General features: G+C 36.7%; 2 protein-coding genes across 4 annotated transcripts in view; both read left to right on the top strand.

Annotated features, from left to right (window-relative positions):
• The window catches only part of LOC139981249 (uncharacterized), a 110,753-nt gene that overhangs the window by 18,106 nt on the left and 73,454 nt on the right, over positions 1 to 19,193 (top strand). The window contains exons 7-17 of one of the 3 annotated variants that reach the window (XM_071993480.1): positions 1,473 to 1,610; positions 1,949 to 2,033; positions 4,834 to 5,157; positions 5,749 to 6,183; positions 6,359 to 6,585; positions 7,017 to 7,178; positions 7,967 to 8,119; positions 8,843 to 8,903; positions 9,580 to 9,896; positions 10,247 to 10,424; positions 10,613 to 13,154. The exons of 1 other annotated variant lie outside the window; for it this stretch is intronic. In XM_071993480.1, coding sequence (XP_071849581.1) covers positions 1,473 to 1,610; positions 1,949 to 2,033; positions 4,834 to 5,157; positions 5,749 to 6,183; positions 6,359 to 6,585; positions 7,017 to 7,178; positions 7,967 to 8,119; positions 8,843 to 8,903; positions 9,580 to 9,896; positions 10,247 to 10,424; positions 10,613 to 10,797 — 2,265 coding nt within the window. In that variant the 3' untranslated portion in view covers positions 10,798 to 13,154. Of the gene's footprint in view, positions 1 to 1,472; positions 1,611 to 1,948; positions 2,034 to 4,833; positions 5,158 to 5,724; positions 6,184 to 6,358; positions 6,586 to 7,016; positions 7,179 to 7,966; positions 8,120 to 8,842; positions 8,904 to 9,579; positions 9,897 to 10,246; positions 10,425 to 10,612; positions 13,155 to 19,193 lie in introns of those variants that run through there. One more of the 3 variants, XM_071993479.1, reaches the window with a different exon arrangement.
• Positions 1 to 19,193, top strand: part of LOC139981266 (carboxypeptidase O-like) — a 58,052-nt gene that overhangs the window by 34,773 nt on the left and 4,086 nt on the right. The window lies entirely within an intron of this gene.

The raw sequence follows: 19,193 nt of genomic DNA, 5'->3' as shown, positions 1-19,193 counted from the left end.
ACTTGAAGTCACCAGGGGTCAAAATGTGGAAACCTTGTAAACACGATATCTCATATATATTTCAAGAAGGGAAGCTTGGGCAGACCTAACTTAAATGTGTAGCCGTACCACATTGAGTACAGGAAGTCTGTTCTTGTTGGAGGTCATTGTAGTCACCAGGGGTCAAATTGTTAAAACATAAACCCGATATATCAAGAAGGGAAGCATGGGCAGACCTCATATTAAGTATTTAGACATACCCTATTGAGTACAACAAGACTATTGTTTTTGGTGGAGGTCAATGGTCTTGTGGGCTTACCAGAATTATGAATTATGAAAACCTTGTAAACACGATATCTCTAGAAGGGAAGGTCGAACCAATTCATATTTAGTGTGTAGATGTACCACATTGAGTACAGGAAGCCTAATGTTTTTGGTGTAGGTCAAAGGTCATTTGGGGACAACAGGTCAAATCGTGACAACCTTGTACACATGATATTGCAAGAAAGGCCAGATCTCATATTTGGTTTGTAGATTAAATTTAAGGAGCCTATTATTGCTTTTGGTGGAGGTCAAAGGTCATTTGAGGTCAACAAATGCCAAACATTTACTTCACTCCCCTCTTACCTGTCTCTCCACACTAACACATCTTCCTAAACATAATATCGCAAAGGAAGCTTACACAGATCGCATATTTGGTATGTAATTGTACCACATTGAGTACCAGAAGCCTTAATGTTGTGGGCGGAGGTAAATGGTTGTTTGAGTTCACCAGGGGTCAGATTGTGAAACCATGTTACACAATATTTCAATATTAAATAAGGACTGATGTCATATTTAGTATGTTAATGTATCTATCACATTTAGTACAAGAAGCTTGTTGTTGAGGTCAATGGTCATTTCAGGACATCCTGTGTCATTGTGAATTTATTGTTTGTCACACCGCACTGCTTTTCATTGTATTACTAATATCAAGTATGTTGTACACCCTCACAATACATTACATCAGATTCAGAAAATAGCTCATGTTACATCATCGAAACCACTATGCATTTTTGCATTGTGGTTTTCATCGAGGTCAAGGTAGTTTGAAGTCAACAGATTTGAAAGTCTGAGAAATTTGAAAATGCGATCACTTCAGACGTTGCGACTTCAAACTGGTATGTACATAGCCCTTTTTTGCTATTTACATGTCTACAGTTTTCCTTGAGGTCAAAGGTCAATTTCATTTTACAGTCAGAATGAGTCTGATTATGCAGAAGTGAAGTTTGTTACACCTTCAATCCTCTTCTTTGCATAGGTATGAATTAATCAATCCGCAAGACTTGCCATTTCTGCTCAGCAATTCAGATCGTTGTAAAATCTTGTAACTAAAGTTTCTTCTCATATTTGCAAAGACTCAGTAAGTCATTTGACTTTATGGTTATTTGTGGCAAGAAACCACTGGGAGGTGCATCCTTCTTGTCTTATTTACTGTGTTATTTACATGACAGGAGCTGGAAGATACCAAATCAAGTCTGAGAGCTACAAAAGATGAACTTGTGAAGTCTCACCTAGAATATGCCAGAGAATCCATGGCTTTACAAGAGGTCCTGAAGCAGACTAGGGAAGCCTTGTATCAGCAAGAATTGGTAAGTATGATTAAAGTTTAGGGTATCTGTAGGGAGTATACCACCAGTAGCAAATGAAGTGTGTTTACAAAGTTAGCAAAATATTGTGACTAGACCATTAATGTGTAGAATTTATGATAAAATATTCCACTGTTTAAGGTATTACAATGTATTCTAAATTCATGGTACATTTTACTACAAATAGTGTGAAGTGTGAGTACATTCACCTAGATGCCTAAATCAGTTGCTTTTATCAGCTAATTACTCAATCGGTGTAACTTGACTGGTGACTGAGGAAAACTGAGGTTCTTATTTGAATATGTCAGTACCAACTATCTTTCCTATGTTGTTTTTTTCAGGCCTCATCCGCTTCTGTTACGGAGGAAGAAACCTTACTTGAAGAACGTGAAACTCTAGACATATCACAGGAATCAACTTTGGCAGGTAGGATCGCAATGAAATGACTAAATTACTGCTGCTGGTTGTAAATTTCCAGGCAGTTTAATGTTTCCTTATATCGGTCTGTTTGTCCTTCAATAGTCCTACCTGGAGATCTTTACAACTGTCAGGGGAGATTTACGGAGAGGGGGGGGGGGTTGTGGGGGGGGGTCGCTTAAGTTAAGTACTGTAGGATGGATTATCAAATGTCAATTATGTTAAGATATATTAAAAGTCAAATGAGCTCTGCAGAGGTGTCAGAGAAACAGGTTGAATCTTTTTGATTCCTTGCCGAAGGCAGAAGGAATATATGCGACGGTGATGACGTGAGTGTGTGAATGTGTTACTTACTCGTAAACACCAGAAGGGAAACTGGGGTACATTTCACATTTGGTATGTAGGTTCCCCTTAGATAGAACTGGTTTGGGATTGTTGTTGGTAGTGGTGAAGGTCATGTGGGTCATCACAGGTCAAAATTCTGAAAACATTGTTTACACAATATCTCAAGAAGTGGAAGTTGCAGTTAGTTCAAACTTGGTGTGTAGCTTGCTGTTGGTGAGCAAATGATCTGTAGATTTTTTTGTGTGAATATCAAAGATCATTGGAAGCCAAATGAGGTAAACATTGGGACAATCTTATAAACATGATGTCTCACGGAAGGTAGCCTGTTCAAATCTTACATATATATATGTAGCTTGTGGATTTCCTGTAATTAGTTCAGCAAATCCTATTGTTTGTGGTGAAAGGTCATTTTGGGTCAGCAGAGGGCAAAATGTGATTATATCAAAAGTGTTTTTTTAACATTACATCATAGGATAGGCAGCTTGAACAGATGTAATAGATGCATATGACATTCCTATAATGTGTACAAGAGCCCAGTAATTATTTGTGAAGGTCAAAGGTCATTTGTGCTCCGCAAGGTGGAAAGTGTAAAAACCTTAAAAGCACTATAGCTGGATAATTTTGTTTTCAAGGGAGACTTCAAGTCAATAGACAGCAGAATTGAATTTCTGAAAATATTTCTTAATAATTAGTAATTTGGTCTCTAATAAGCAATCGGTTTCAGCATGACTTTCTTGTGCAAGGACATGGTGTACATAAAAGCAAATAATCCTCTCATAGGCATGTGGTCACCAACTAATACAAACAAAATAACACATCTAGGTATATGTTGTATATATTTTGAAACAAATTAATAGCGATTATAGTTTAACTAATGTCTTTTGCGAGTCAACCATACACCAATTTAGGTGATGTGTAAACAAAAAGCATACTACGAACCATGGAGGGTCATGTGTTGTGCTCCATGGTAACACTTGTAAATTCTATCATATATATAACCAAAAATAAGGACATGAACAAGTAATTGAATAGAACGGTGTATTAAATCTTCATCTTGCTAGATATCCTCTGAATACAGTGACTGTAAGTGAGCTCTAGAGAACTGTGCTAAGCACGGCTCCTACAGGTTGAATCACACTGAATACAATTGTGAAAGTTACATCTTAGACACTCTTTGCAATGAATTACAGAGGATGGGACAGGAAGTTACTCTGTCCACATATTTAACTTTCTCCTTAAACAGAGCTGGGTTAAGCTACTAAGAAAACACCACACTATAACATCATTGGTAATGATGTCATACTGAAAGTTATTTGATTGGTAGAGATCTGACATTCCTTGCACAGACAGCTGTAGGGTTTCTGTTGTAGAGACTTACTGTAGAGTTCAAAGTGTTAGTGATCTGCGGGGACTTAGAAGTTTGAAAAGTATGTTATTATGTTGTTGGCTTGTAAATAGAAACTGTAACTTTCTGGGAAGTGTGATGTAAGAGGACTTCCTGTCTGTGCTACTAGCTGAGAGATTGTAAAGGTGAACCTAGGGTAAGGGTAAGGGGAGGTAAGAATGGTAAAATGAACTCTGTAATACATGCACAGTGTACATTGACATAAGTAGCAGATGACAGAACTCACTGTTCCTTAGCAATACAAGTCTAACTGTCTTTCATACATGTACTCACAAGCACAGATCAAGCATTTTCTGACACAGAGAAAATGAATCTCAACATCAATTCATCATCCAAACTAGAGCAATACATATCAAACGTACAGTCAAAGCCTGTTAAAAGTTGCGATGTTGGATTACAAAACTCCTACAACTTTGAACTGACAGAGGGTTATATTAACATACATGGTTAGGAGCAGCATGGCCTTGCATGGTTGGTATGTCTTTATAGTGTATAGTTTGATGTCCAGATGTATACGTTGTCGGGGTCAACAAGCAAATAACATAAAGCATATCAACACCTCCAATGTCTTTCTGTGAAATATTAAAGAAAATAAATGCCTTAACTAATTCCTCTTTATGATATTGCACCTTTTCGGTCATCAGTGAGGTAGATCACACCAGGATCCTAAAATCTGAAGAGTATTTATGATTTTGAAATCATTTTATGTTAAATATCATCAAAAGGCCGTTTCTATGCTTTAGAAAGGTGCCGGTAATATTGCTATGGTAATACTGATGCTTGTTGTGTAGATGAGCAGTTACATCAACAGTCAGTAAAAAACAATTAAATTTTATTCACATTCCACATAAAGTATATTATCTTCAGCTATTGAACAGATTTTAAAGATAAAGAAAAGTATTTTGTTGTTATATATTAATGCAAGACAAATCAATCTAATAAGCAACTGATAATTAGGAAAATGTAATCTCATCAGTTTCTCATCAGTATATCAATTGGTTTGTTATTATGAGTGTGATCCTTAACTATATTTTATTCTTACTTTTATTTACATTTCAGCTGATTACGGCAGATTGATGGTCAATGTTGCCGATGATCTTACTCTAGACAGCACTCTAAAATTATCAACTCTGTTTGGTCTACCACCGGCAGAAACTAATATGCTACGCAGGGTTTCTCTGATAGAAACACCAGGAATCACTCTGATTAACTTCATGAAGACACGAAACATCATCAATATGTACGATGTCACTAACCTACAAAAGGGTTTGGTTTATATTCAGCTAAACCGAACAAATGAAAACTTTTTAGCTCCATATCAGTCTAAAGTTGACCCCTTTCAGTTTGAAGAAAACCAAGCACCAGAACTGCTCGCCTGGCCTGGTAAGAACGGATACAATGATGTAATCAGAATACATAAAACAAATAAAGGTGCAGTACAGAAAAATCTCTAGAAATGTGTGTGAGTCAGGGGTGAATATTCTGCTTTCAGGCAATATGTTATTTTGAACTAGTAATTATCATGATGTTTTTATGGTAAAAGTAATTATAAGTGGATCTTTTGACCATTTATATGTTCCCATTTGGTTCGTTTCTTTATAGTAAAAAGATTGAAAATACAAAAATTCTCAAAAATTTAGTTCCCAAAGATTAGCCAATATTTGAAGGATCCGTTTGAGCCATCTGGTCACACTCAGAGAACGATGCTAGATTCTTTGATATTCCCGTTGTCTGCTGCCACTCGTCAATTCTCTATCAACATGAAGCTTGTGTACCATATCTATTGCAGTTTGTATCATGATTCCTTCAATTATACCTCTGTCATAAATCAATTGCAGGGCTTTTGTATTGATGTAGAAATTTACATTAATGTGGCTCAGTATGGAATTTTTTTTTCATGTCAAGCTTCAGTTAATAGTGTTTGTGTTTCCATTTATATTCTATTTTTAGTTGATGAATCAACTCCATCACAAGGTTCTGATGAAAGAGAGGAATATCATGGCAATAGTAAGGAGAGTTTGATGGAGAGAACCAAGAAAGAAGAACTAACAAAACAAAGAAAAGATTCACAAATACTTGAAATGAGGCAGTATCATTCATACATTGAACACAAGATAAAGAGTGAAGGTGGAACTATTAGCATCATGGGGGTACATCTGACTATTCCTGAAGACGCTTTACCCTTTGATCATGTTATTGCTATTAAAGTGATCTATGATCCTGACATACACCTCCCTGGAAGTGCTCGTAGAGGCAGAATGACACCTCTGATAAAACTAGAGCCAGAAGGACTCGTCCTCAACAAGCCATTCCAGCTGACTATTCCTCACTCGGCTATTATCCCTGAGCCAGATCGACATGATGTTATTATCTTCACTGGTCTGAAAGATGAAAAACATTTACAAGAAGGTAGGGATGGTGACCATAAACTCTTTTAATGCAGTTAATGAATGTACCAGGAGATATACAATAAGTTTTATGCTGGGAATTAGTACTGTAAAGTATATCATACTTAATGTGCTCATAATATTTGCTCTAATATTGATTACCAAGTAATACATTTTCATAATATTATTGGTTATAGGTGAAATAACCTGGACTGAAGAGAAATCTATTGATTGGAAGCTAGACCCGGAGAGAATCAGTCTTGATATTAACATCTTGAGCTACGTCTTTGTTAATTTAGTCAGCGAAGAAACAGAACAGAAGCATATATTCCGTGTTGTTCCATTTATTGATGGGATACTTGATGTCAAAGATGATGTCTTAATAACTGTTTGTTTCTGTAAGGACAGTGATGAAGATTACAAGGTGAGGATAATCTCCTGTTACCATGGTGATATCTGCAGCAGTGTGAGGTCAATTCTGCTTTGTACTGTGATCTATAAGTCGGATACTGGGAATCTTGCTTTCTTTCATGATTTGCATAATGAATTTTATCGTATTTCACTAGCAAACTATGAAGTGATTGGTTAAGGGTTCATTTAAGGGACATAGACATTGATTTATCATAGCACATCAAAGAGAAAACTCTGTTACATTTGAAATACAAAGAGTACACTAACATTTGCAACATGGATTTAGAGGATCTGATAGAAGCAAGCAACATTAATTAAATTAAGGGAACAAAAGCTGCTTTAACTTGCTATGGTATTGATGAAGAAGAGTGAAGCAAAACTAATTGCATAATTGAATATCTGCTTATTTAGGGGAATTTACATCTTCATGTTCTTATGTTGTAGTTACTGTTACAGGATCACCAGTCCAAACTTAGTCTAGGAAACTATACAACATTTCAAGTTTCCCGGACATTGAATGACGGCAGAGATTGTGCTTCTAACATTGATCTGATGATGTCATCACCTGGGGATGGTTACCATCTGATGAAGGAAGAATCAACAAAGGTTTGTAATCACCAATGCTATTAAAGTTTGTCTTTTAATATTACAAGACTTGTAGTTAAGGATTGGTTACCTAAAGTTGATCAAAGTGTTGCAGTGGTTACAATGTTGGCCCTATACATAACTACTACTTTCTGGTTAAAAAAAAACAGGGATCAGAATCTATGCAAAACTTCTGGTGGGCAAGGTTGTTGAGGAGAATCTTGTTGGCGCTGTTATTTTTGGTTAATGACTTAGTAAATGAAGTTTGGTCCTATATTCTCTCACATTGTTTCAAAAAATACATCAGTCACAATGGCTACACTTAAGTGATGAATGGGGGTATCTTTTATTCACCTCTCTTTGTGTTTTGAAGTAGTGTTTAGATGCTGTGGCAAACTATCAGTTGCTGGAGTGGGATGTTGCTTTAGTGGCTGTTCTGGGAGCAGGAATGATTGAGGCAGTTACACGCCTGCCTAGTTATTCTCTAAACACTCATTGAGAACAGAAGGATTGATATAAGTCGGTATTCATCTACAATCACATGAATATCCATGGCTCGACTATGTTTCTGTTCCTACCCCATGGGACAAACTAAACCTAAATGTTTTTTATGGAATCCTTTATAACAATAGAAAGTATAATCTTCTCCAGCTGCCCATTAATCTAAGGATTTGTACATAGCCACATGTTTTGGTTCCTTACCAGCTCTTCCGTAATTTTTATATCTTGTATGTGGCACAGTTTCTTTGAATACGTAACAAGCATTCTCATCCTCATTACATTGATCTTTAATATCTTTTATCCATTAGCATGTAGACATTGATCACCTCTGTGCTGCCAGTAGAGTCTCTCATCAGTTTAGACTTAAAAGAAACAACGATGGAGACACTGACATGGTTGATGTGAAGTTAAAAGTATCACAACATGAAAAGTATCAGACAGTCATTATCCTCCAATCAAAGGTGAGTTATGTCTGCTGATTGTCTTCCAGCTGTTTGTGTTCTCATATATATGTCTCTTTTTTACATAACATTAAGCGGTATCTTCTCTCTTCTTATCATTTCTTTGTTTAGTAATATCCTGTCTGTTGGAAGTTTTGAAGATGTTTGCAGGCTTAATTGAATATTGTCATTGCTGTGACTGAATTATAGTTATTTGTTGACATGTTCTCTTGTGGATTCTTTACTTTGTAATATTCATGGTGGTTGACAATTGAATTAAAGTTGTCTGTTATTCAAGTATTATCTTTATTGCAATCACAGTACAGTGATCTTGTTGTACCTACAGTTACTTTCTTATTTTGATCACGTTTCCAACTGTTTTCCAACTCGTTAGTGTTCCGTTGTAATAAATAAGAAACACAAATGCAGTGAAATGCTGAAAAAATGTACATATCACCTGTGTCTTATTCTCTACACCGGTCAACAGTTATTGGAAAGTATAGTTTGTCGGTATCTTAGGTACCAATTAAATAATCCATAAAGGATAGGTATGCTGACATCAACATTCCTAAGTCTTGAGATTTTAGACATTTATTATGTGTTGTTTCATGTCTGTTTCAGCCCCATCTTACTAGATTACGTTACTATTCAAACTTAATCATTCACAGGGGTGTGATAGATAGCCTGCACTGTTGTATGTTGAAGATGCTAACAGTTAATTTGTGTTTTTATTTTTTCGTTCAGGTGAAAAACATTCTCTTATCTCCAGAAAGCCAGGAATTTTTTTTTAGAGAACTGCACAAAGGTTAGTTTTGAAGTGGAAGTTGAACAAAGTTTTAAAAAGTCCACCCTGGCCAGCACCTAAGTGAAGTTGCAAAAATGTTCATTATCTTAGACATCCATTAGGTAAGTGCGTATTAGTGGAGACGAATATGTAAGCACTCATAGAGAGCATGGACCCAGGTGAGGGTCTAAGTAGAGGTGAAAAGGTTATAGCAGTTGGCTTTAGAAGTATTACTTGAGTGTTACTGATATAAACTTAGTTTATTGGGAAATATTTGGTTAACAATAACCCTTTGATGGAGAGAAATTTAATTTTGCTGCTGAACCCCCAAAAATATCTAAGTCCTATCAGTAGTCTTTTATTTTCATCTAGTATGATCACTGCCTACTTTATAGCTTGAAGCAACTTTTGCAAAAGAAGTTGGCTAGAATTTATCCACAAGACAAGGTCTTAAAGTCATGCAAGTTGTTGGCTGTATACTTATTCAATTTATTGTGTTCACCAACAGTTAGCTTGCACACCAACATTTTCCATGCAAGTTGCATGCTTCCTGCGGGCAAGATGTGTACTTTTGCACGTTAGTTGTGAACGTTGCTCATTGTTCCAAAGTGGCAAACAACTTGCATGTGATTCTCTAATATGTACATGTGCTATACTTTCTCGAATGTAAAGAAGATGTTGTTGTCCTCACTTTCAGACTTACCCAAATATGAACAGTTGAGAGGAGACATTGCAAAGCTTCTAGATAAACAACATTGTCTAAAGCTAGGCGTGTATTTCAAGCTCACGCCAGTAGAAAATGAAACAATTAAGATAGCAGAAGAATCTGGAAAGATGCTGATGAAAATATTGGATGAAAGAGAGCTTATTATGCCAGACAGAATGATTGGAATGTATGAAGGATTGAAAGCTATTCACTTTGATAAGGTGGCAAGACTGGTGTTGGAGTACATTGGTACATCACAGGAGAAGGTTGGAAAGGAGACCAAAGGAGAAAAAGATAAAAAGAAAATGGTTTGTGCTTTGTAAACACTGTTAAGACTTTGACACTTTACTCTTGTAGCTATTAAAACAAAAGTCACTTTGCATAAAATCGAGATCTTAGAATATTGGCAGGTCTAGTACAGAGTGTAATTTCTGATATGAAAAATTATTTTATTTTTGTTGTCATGCAATTCTGTCTGAAAAGTCTTAGTTTACTAATTGTAACAGTTTCTTTCTTATTCAAAGTTACGTTTTGAGAGATCAAGTTTAGAATATTCACTGGAGCTAAATCGAACGCAGTAATTAGTTTTCTATCTTCATAAAAGTATGATAAATATATTAATTTTATGAACAATTGTAATATCTCATCATTATTTCAGGTAAAAATTCCAGAGAAACAGGAAATCATTTCAAAAAGGGAACCAAAGTTGTCAGTTAATATCAAAATTTTGATACAAGAGGGATACATGAGACTGGATGTCCAAAGAGCCTTGAAATTGTCTCATGGTAAACTGGACTTGGGAAGACGGCTGTTGCTACTTGCTAAGGAAGAGCATGGTAAAGATACCCTCTTTATTCAGCTACACGGGTATTTCTTTCATATTCGTTCCGGATTTAATTAATCTCACACAATGTTGTCTCACATTTCTGGATATTGTTCGCATGAAACAGGTTCAGTTTAATTCCCTTGATGTAGAATAGTGTATTTAAAATATTTGCATTTTCCTTTTCTTTCAACCTTACAGCCATCATCAAATCTTTTGATCAGCAAAAGCAGAACTTATCAGAACATCTTGATGTAGACCAATCTACCCTGCTGGCAAAAAATTCACTGATACTTTATCTCCCACGAACATCACAGAATTGGAAAATGTCCTTACGGAACAAGGAAATGAAGATTGTGCAAAACTTATCAGAGATTTTAGACTGAAAAATCCTGTAGTTCAAGCAACAATGTGCCCAGAATAATGACTGAAATCATATTGTGGGTTATTGTAAGCAAATCATGATGAATACATACATCATATTACCAGTGGTGCTGTACGCAGGGAGTTGTTCACTTGATAGGGGGTAAGGGAAGTCGGGGAGACATTTTGTACAAACCGTTATTTACAGTTGGAGCTTATAAAAACAGAAGTATAAGTTTAATTAAACATGTAGGAGTTCTCCTCCATGTCTAACATGCTTATGCATGTATTTACTCTATGTGACTACGTCCATATCGGTACACTTGATTTTAATAAGCAAACAATTACAAGTAACAAATATGTGCAGTCTTGTCTGGGTGCGCACTCGTGCGTATGTGTGTGTGACGCCTTGTTATAAACACGATATCTCAAGAAGAGCAGCTTGAAACAATCTAATTTTAGCGTGTAGAAGTATTACATCAAGTAGCAGAAGGCTGTTGTTTTTGTACGTGGTCAAAGGTCATTTTTGGTCACCAAGGTCAAAATGTGTAAACTTTGTAAAAACGATTTTCTCAAGAGGGGAAGCTTGGACAGGTTTCGTGTATAAAAGTACCACTTTAAGTAGAAGTAGCCTAATGCTTTTGGGGATGGCAAAGGTCATTTGAGGTCAAAGTGTGAAAACCTTGTAAACACGTAGCTCAAGATGGTAAGTTTAAACCAATCTCATATTTAGTATCTTATTGTAACACATTGAATTTAAGATCTATATTGTTTTGGGGGGAGTTTAAAGCTGATTTAGGGTCACCGAGGGTCAAACTGCGAGAACCTTGCAAACACGATTTCTTAAGAAGGGAAGCTCGGACCCATCTCATATGTCATGTGTAAGAATACCACATTATGTTTAAGTAGCCTATAGTTTTTGAGGAGGTCAAAGGCAATTTGGGGTCACCAGGGGTTAAATTGTTGAAACCTTGTAAAGACAATTTCTCAAGAAGAGGGGCTTGGACATAACTTATATTTTTTGTGTATGTTTTTCACATTGAGTACAAGAACCCTGTAGTCGTTGGTAGAGATCAATGGTCAATTGTGGTCACATTGTGAAAACCTTGTAAACCATATCAATATATGTTTACTTCAAGAAGTTAATTGTCCATTTTGGTGCTGCTTATATGAATATTGTGAATTGAATTAGGCCTATGTTGACTACCTAGCTATAGTCTTAAGTAGGCTATGTCACATTGATACAATTTAACTCATGTAGCGTCAGCGAAACTGCAATGGGTGGGGTGGTGGTGGTTGCAGGGGACTCATGCCCCCGAGATTTCTACTTCCTAAATGAAAGTAGGTCTACAATAAGGTGAACGCCTGAACAGTATGCGCTCTTTCAGTTAGTTTTACCGAAATGTTCATACCAATTCGTCTGATCTCATAGTGTGCATCCTCAATATTTTAGGCACGTATTGTAGGAATAGCGTTCAAAAGAACCAAAGTGATATGTCAGTTCTGCCATGTTTACAACATAGGTCAGAAACAATGATCGCAATGTACCATTTCTTCGAGCAGGAAATGGGCTCCTTATATACTTTGGCCCACTAGTGAGATTTCCTTAAAATTATGCCTGACCCGTATAGCGACACGTGGTGAACCTGCTCGTATCGTCACGAAGTAGTTTCATTATTAATTTATTATATATTTGGAGTGTTAAATCAAAGCCCCCTTAGACTTTCTCTTCCCAATAAGTAAATAGAGTCTTACCCATTCCGATATTACGCCTTCCAACCTTCTCCATGCAGTATGTCATATCTCCTTGAACATAGGGCTCACTGTAGTTATCCTGTCACTCATCTATGTATGTTCCGTCTAAAGAAGTGCCATAAGCCCCATAAAGGGGTCTTGGTCTGTGTGGTCGTGGAAGGGTATTTAATGAGGGGTATATGATTTGTCGCATAATAGAGCTGAATGTAACAATAACGTATCATTGCGAGCAATATACTCTCTTGAAATCATTGAATAATGTTTGTTTGTCTCTGCTCTCACACTATTTTTATGCTATTACGTGTCACTAACGTTGTTTGAATGGACTTGTATGAATGTTATGTAACTATGTTTGAACTGCGTGAGAAAAGACATGACAATTGTAAAGCATAACACCTGTAGCCCTCCGTGGAAACCCTATGTTGTTATATACAAAGTACGTATGTATGATATATGTGTATGCACTCAATTATTATTTTTTAATATTGCAAACTAATTTTAGAATCCCACAACAATTTTTCGTCTACAGTAGAAACGATACTTAATATTCAAACCACGTTAAAACACGTTATAGTAACACAGGTTGCAAACATTACAATAATGGTGAATTAAACACGTTCTCTATATCAAACCCCTATGATTATGTGTTATATGGAAGGTGGCGTCCTTTATGATGATACAGTTACAACAGCTTATCTGTGTTTATGAATCATTACTGCATGTTTATTAGGGTCGCCCTTAGCTGATAACGAGTCATTCCTTACCAAGAAAGCCAAACTTCTGTAAAAGGATTGATTGATAACCAACTGATTTTGAGAACCTAATAGTTACTAATAGTTACATAGATACATAGAACAATGGTATAGAAAACGCGCCCTCGGTTTTTACTACTCGCAACAATCTGTCCCGTCCTCTGAATAATTTAAAATCATCAGTAATTGATAACCTCAATGTTTAGTTTGTTTTCTCCTAGATTCCTAATTACTATTCATTTAATCGGCGATTATTCTTCCTCACTCCCGTCATCCTCCTCGTGCTCATCTGATTCATCCTGAGCTTCCTCATCATGTTCCTCTTGTTCTTTAGCTGGTTTCTTCTTCTTGAATTTCTTTTTCAATTTCCGAACGATGTCAATACCAGTGGCAGTTCCAGCTTCCGCGAGTGATGTATTGGAAGCAGCGGCTGCTATTGCAGACACTGCACCGGTTGCTCCGATAGACTGACAGATTGCTACTAGACTACCAGCTGCGATTGGTCCAGTCGCTGACATGAGCGAAGCAGCCAATGAACCTGAACCTCAAATGAGATGGAAAGGGGAGGGCGGGATAGTGGTAGGTGAGCTGCTGTCCCTTCAACATTTTAATAGTCATCATTGAGTAACCCTCCATCTTCAATGCTTCTCAGTGCTTTAAAAGTTGTACCCTTGAAAACTTGGACTTTTGAAGATACTACAGCCCAGTTAACAATAAATTGCATTTGAGAATTTGAAAAGCAGAGCAAAGAGACGTAAAATGTTTCAGATCCTAGCGGTATTATGACATCACAGATTCACAAAATGGCAGCTCCCAGACACGAAATATAAACTAGTATGTCTCCCAAAAGAAACAAGATCTTTTCATAGCTGTTTGGGGGGAGTTGTTCTTTACAACCATCTCAGTCATATAAGATAAAGATCAATTTTGGGGTTGTGTGTCCTATAATACACGGTTCTACTGAAATCTACTTCTCCAGTCACGTAGACCATTCGGGTCACGAGTCAAGGAGACAACAAAAATTATCGCAAAAACACAACAACCAAAAATGGAAAATCATACAGTCGACGGATGCATTGTAACTCAAATTCATAAATTTGAAATCTCGAAAACGAGTTCGATAGATCATTATTCCATAAACAACACCATTTAGGACTGCCACCCTACCATTGTAAGGGCGACCTATATTACCATTGTAAGGGCGTACCATCCTAATTCTTCCAATTTCCATTGCATTTTTATAATCAGTGGCTGAATAAATATCTATCTACCAGTGTAAGGGCGCCACACCTTACCATTGTGAGGGCTTCCAACCCTACCTATCGCTGTACCTATTTATTCTAGTAGACAACCCCATTGAGGGCTTCACCTTATTCCATCGTAAGGGCGCCGCACCCTACCATTGTTAGGGCGCCCCACCCTACCTATTGCTGTACCAACTTAATTTGATTCATTTATATACTGTTCAATGTTTCTTGATTTGTTTGAAAATTATCAATTTGTTCCAAAATCTGAAAATATTTACCCGTCTAACCCCGAAATCATTTCATAATTATGTTGAATGTATAAATTGTCTGGTGGTATGTGCTTGCTGGTTGCTTCAAAGATTAGAGAATTAAATAATGCATTTGTTTCTGCTATGTAAGTATGCAAACTTAAAATAGTATACATATTAACATATTAATCTTTCATTTCAGACAATGAACTTTATGCTAATCGAGGAAGTACTTGAAAATAATCAAACCATCTATCAAAGATCATATAGTAATCGTTCCTTGCCCTATCACTGTTAGCTATGTTGATATCTTTCGTGAATCTTAAAGTTCAATTACGTTGACTCATTAACTCATTTCGAACCTCGGTACACTCTTAATTGTCGTTGCTATCATCTTCAATACTGTACGTGACAACAGTGGCCGATTCACAACTGATGTCGATGGAGCAGAACCTCTCCCCACCCCCAGGATCTGGTATCTTCTTTTTTAGTCTTAAAGTTGTGAGAAATAATTATTTAGACTACAATATAGGAGTATATTAGCAGGGGCGTTAATCATGTGTGCCGCCCCCTTTTAAATATAAATGCCCCCCCCCCCCCCAGGTTTAGTGACTGACTCATGTAGGCGCTATAGTCTATCAGGTTCATAATGACTCGTGCATTCCAACTCAAATGTTATGGTATGAGCTTAGCAGTTATTAATGTTCTATTCTCCTCTGCTTACGGGGGGGGGGGGGGGGGCGGCAGCAACACCCTGATATTTCCACTTCGTAAAAGAAAGTAGACCTACGATAACGTGGACATTGGAACAGTATGTGCTATTTCAGTCCTTTTTAGCGAAATTTTCATATCATTTTTTTTTCTGATTTCATTTGTCAGTAGTGTGTAACCTCAATATTCCAGGCACGTATTGTAGGAATGGCGTTGAAAAGAACACAAGTTTATTTTTACCATTCATCGTGTACATGCACGATCGCGGATGCGATCACCGTGCGTTTGTTTTGGTTTTCACGAGTTTTGTTAGAATAATCGTAGACAGCTTCTAAGATATAACGTCTAATGTGAAACTACGATTCATAAATACATTTATTACGTCTTTATGTTTTATCAGATTCATTATTTTCCTCTATAACAGTAGCCCACGGATATGTAACATTACAATGAATTTGTGCTGCACGGATTGTTACATGATCTAAAAAGTCAGTTTATCCATGTTCAGTCTTTTATGCCCCCCCCCCTCCCACCCACCACCACTTTTCAATTGGGATTGACGCCCCTGGTAAACAGGTCTAAACGGTAGATTCTGCTTTCATAACTTTTGCATTTTTGAGTGAGAGTGTTCTTCTTCGTTTATTTTATGCTTTGTGTTTGATTGTACATTAAGGGTGTTACTACGCCTAATATTGACACATATGTGTGGTACAGGTGCTACTTTAAGTGTAAAGAGCTGAAAGTTTCACATCTGTTAAATAATAAAACGTTCTCACTACCCACTGACATATCAATCAAAAAGGAAATGATATATGAAAAGAATTAAAAACAAACTTGATGTCACATTTATATTATCTTGAGATGGCCAACAGGTGGTAACCGGTGAAATTTCTTACAATTTGTTTGTTGTATTTATTCTTGTTTTATTGCCTTTTGACTGAGCAACCTGGAAATTGATTTCCTTACAAGGAAGAAATAATTAATCATACAAAAAACAGGGACAATGTGTGAACGTATCATAACCTTTCGCCGATATCGATCAAACTGCCGTAATTAATTTAGTCTTAAATATTTTGGTTCCTTTCTGAAGGTTTATGACGTCACTAACAGAGAAAGTATCATGTAACAACACAATTTCTAGTAATTAACCATTTGATAAAGCTACCTTAGAAATAACATACAACTAGCAAACGTCCAGCCAACCACCTCCCTCTCCTTCCCGCCCTTCCCCCTCCTCCCCTCTCATCTCCTCCTTTCACTTCCTTCCCCTTCCTTCCCCTTCCTTCCACCTCCTTTTCCCCTTCCCTACCCACACGCCTACCTCAATGGTCAAAGGTCCCATCCTCAAACAAGGAAAAAGAGGTTCATGGGAGAGTTTACATTTAACATTATATTCAAAGCTCAATCCAGTTTCTTTTTTATCTTTATTTATGTTTTATTTTTAGCAGTGAAACCTGCATGAGGCGTAGAATATTTTACTTTTTTCATTTAACACACCACCCAACATGAACTGGTAGAAGGGAAGGGGTGCGTCATGGGTGTGTTCAGGGTCTTCTAGTAACTAAAATGCATTTCTTCCAGATTCAACAATGGGCTACAGACGTCGATAACAAATACCCTATAGACAAAATTTAAATTTGGTGAAAGCTATGAAGGACGTGAAATTGGAGCTCTGGAGGTGTGTACATATATATAGTTTATGATAATTTATTTAGTAATCATAATCTCATTTGGGAAAAATAACATCTGTATGATCGCACCACATTTTGTAAATATTCAGAAAGGTTGTGTTATTAGTTCATAGTGTATGCCAAATATTGAAGGATTTTTAAAAGGATTTGTAAAATTGTACGATATGCTTTGTCTCTATAAGGCCTCATGAATTTGTTTATTAATATTGGCAACATCTGTTGAATATAATCTGTTTTCTCCAATTGTGCATTCTCTTATATCACCTCATTGGTGATTCGTTAGAAGCCTTGTAAAGAGATTCAATTTAAATAGAATAGAATTCGAAATCTCAAGCAGTTTTACAAATTTATTGCAAAACACTTATGGTTGTTGTCACTCATTTTTCATGGCGACTTAACTATCTAGAACGATGCCTAAGAATTTCTTAATCTTCAATTAAATACAAAGGTCTTAATTTTTTCGAGGAATTTTTTTTCGAGGTAGGGGTGGGTTTACATTGCCTGTTTTCCCCTCTTTTTTCAGCAACCAAGACAAAATGAAGTTGTTTGGCTTTATCAATCGCTTCGGAGGTGTCACATATATGAATAAATATTAAATTAAGTTAGAGAAGTTCTTTCTATTAACTGATTTTATCATTTTTCGGCAGATTGCTGCACCCGAAAAAACGCCCTGGCTTCCGATCCAAGCCTGTCGTTTAATTCGAAGGAGGAATTCATGCGAGAGAATGGATCTCCCCAGCCAACGTGATGTTCTTTACTGGAAAGGTCAGTGTAGAAAAGTTAATGAGATTTGAAGACGCGACAAATGCACTGTTCCTCTTCCCTACCAATCCCACCAGCCCCACCAGCCCAACCAGTCAAACCAGCCACACCAGCCCCACGAGCCCCACCTATCCCAGCTGATTCTCACTCATTCAGTTCATGGAGCTTCCAAGTATCGTTAGTCTAATGTTAGCTGTTGCTAATAACTCGCTGCTAAAACGACTGTGTGAGGGGCGCGGTGGGGGGGGGGGGAGGGGGGTCAGTCGACTCTGTATGATATCACCGAGAAGCACCCCCTATACTTTTCTATCCACATCACCTTGACATTTGTCAGCATCTTATCCTGTGTACGGTGTACACTAATATGCTTTACCTTCTGTATAAAGAAAATACACCCCCCCCCCGGGCTCTATACCTCCGCTATGGTACGCACTTCCGTTTCTTGTCGTTTGCACCCCTGCCCAACCAGCACTTATCGATGAGCACTCTGCTGGTTTAAAAGTTATACAGTGAGCATGTAATTTATTATAAATTAATATGTATCTGCCGTATTAAACTCCACATAATGCCTTGTCACGTATATACCTTCAGATAATTCATTTGCTTAAACTAAGTAAATATTTACTATAAATATCGTGTAATATCTTTGGCGATAAAGATTTAAGAGGTTGATATCTTTATTAGCCTATTGTTTAATCAGTCACTCGTTACGTCAGCTGCTTTTGTACCTCCAGATGGCTAAGCTTATTTCGACCTATTTCTTCAACCGACGGATAATATTGATCAAATAAAAAATTTAAAAAAAAAACCCTTTACTTACACATGCCTGGAGCATCGCCAGTACTTACCACAATTATACATTCGACATATAAAAGTTTGAAGTTGTGGAAACTGTTGTATCTTTTTTATATTTTACTTGGTTTGAAAACATAATGATATTAAATAACTAATACATTCTTACAGTTCACATTAAATATGCATATAGCATATTTTCGAAGAAAAAATAACCGATGTTTAGGTTCCAATGTTACTAATCACGGAAACAAGATCAAAATTTGGTATCATGACGCTCTAAACTTGATAACATTAAGAACTCACTTATTAAGTTATAAAAATACATAGCTAATATGGCATTTCGGCAAATATATTTTAATGATAATCTTTTTTTTTTGGGGGGGGGAGAAGATTTCTTTATGTTTGTAGCATAGTTTCATTAAAAATAGTGGACTAAATATTATTACCTGTTTTTCGTC

Source organism: Apostichopus japonicus, chromosome 15, assembly GCF_037975245.1.
Source record: "Apostichopus japonicus isolate 1M-3 chromosome 15, ASM3797524v1, whole genome shotgun sequence".
NCBI lineage: Eukaryota > Metazoa > Echinodermata > Holothuroidea > Aspidochirotida > Stichopodidae > Apostichopus > Apostichopus japonicus.
The sequence above is the reverse complement of the archived record's forward strand: the minus strand, read 5'-3'. Positions and strand labels throughout refer to the sequence as shown.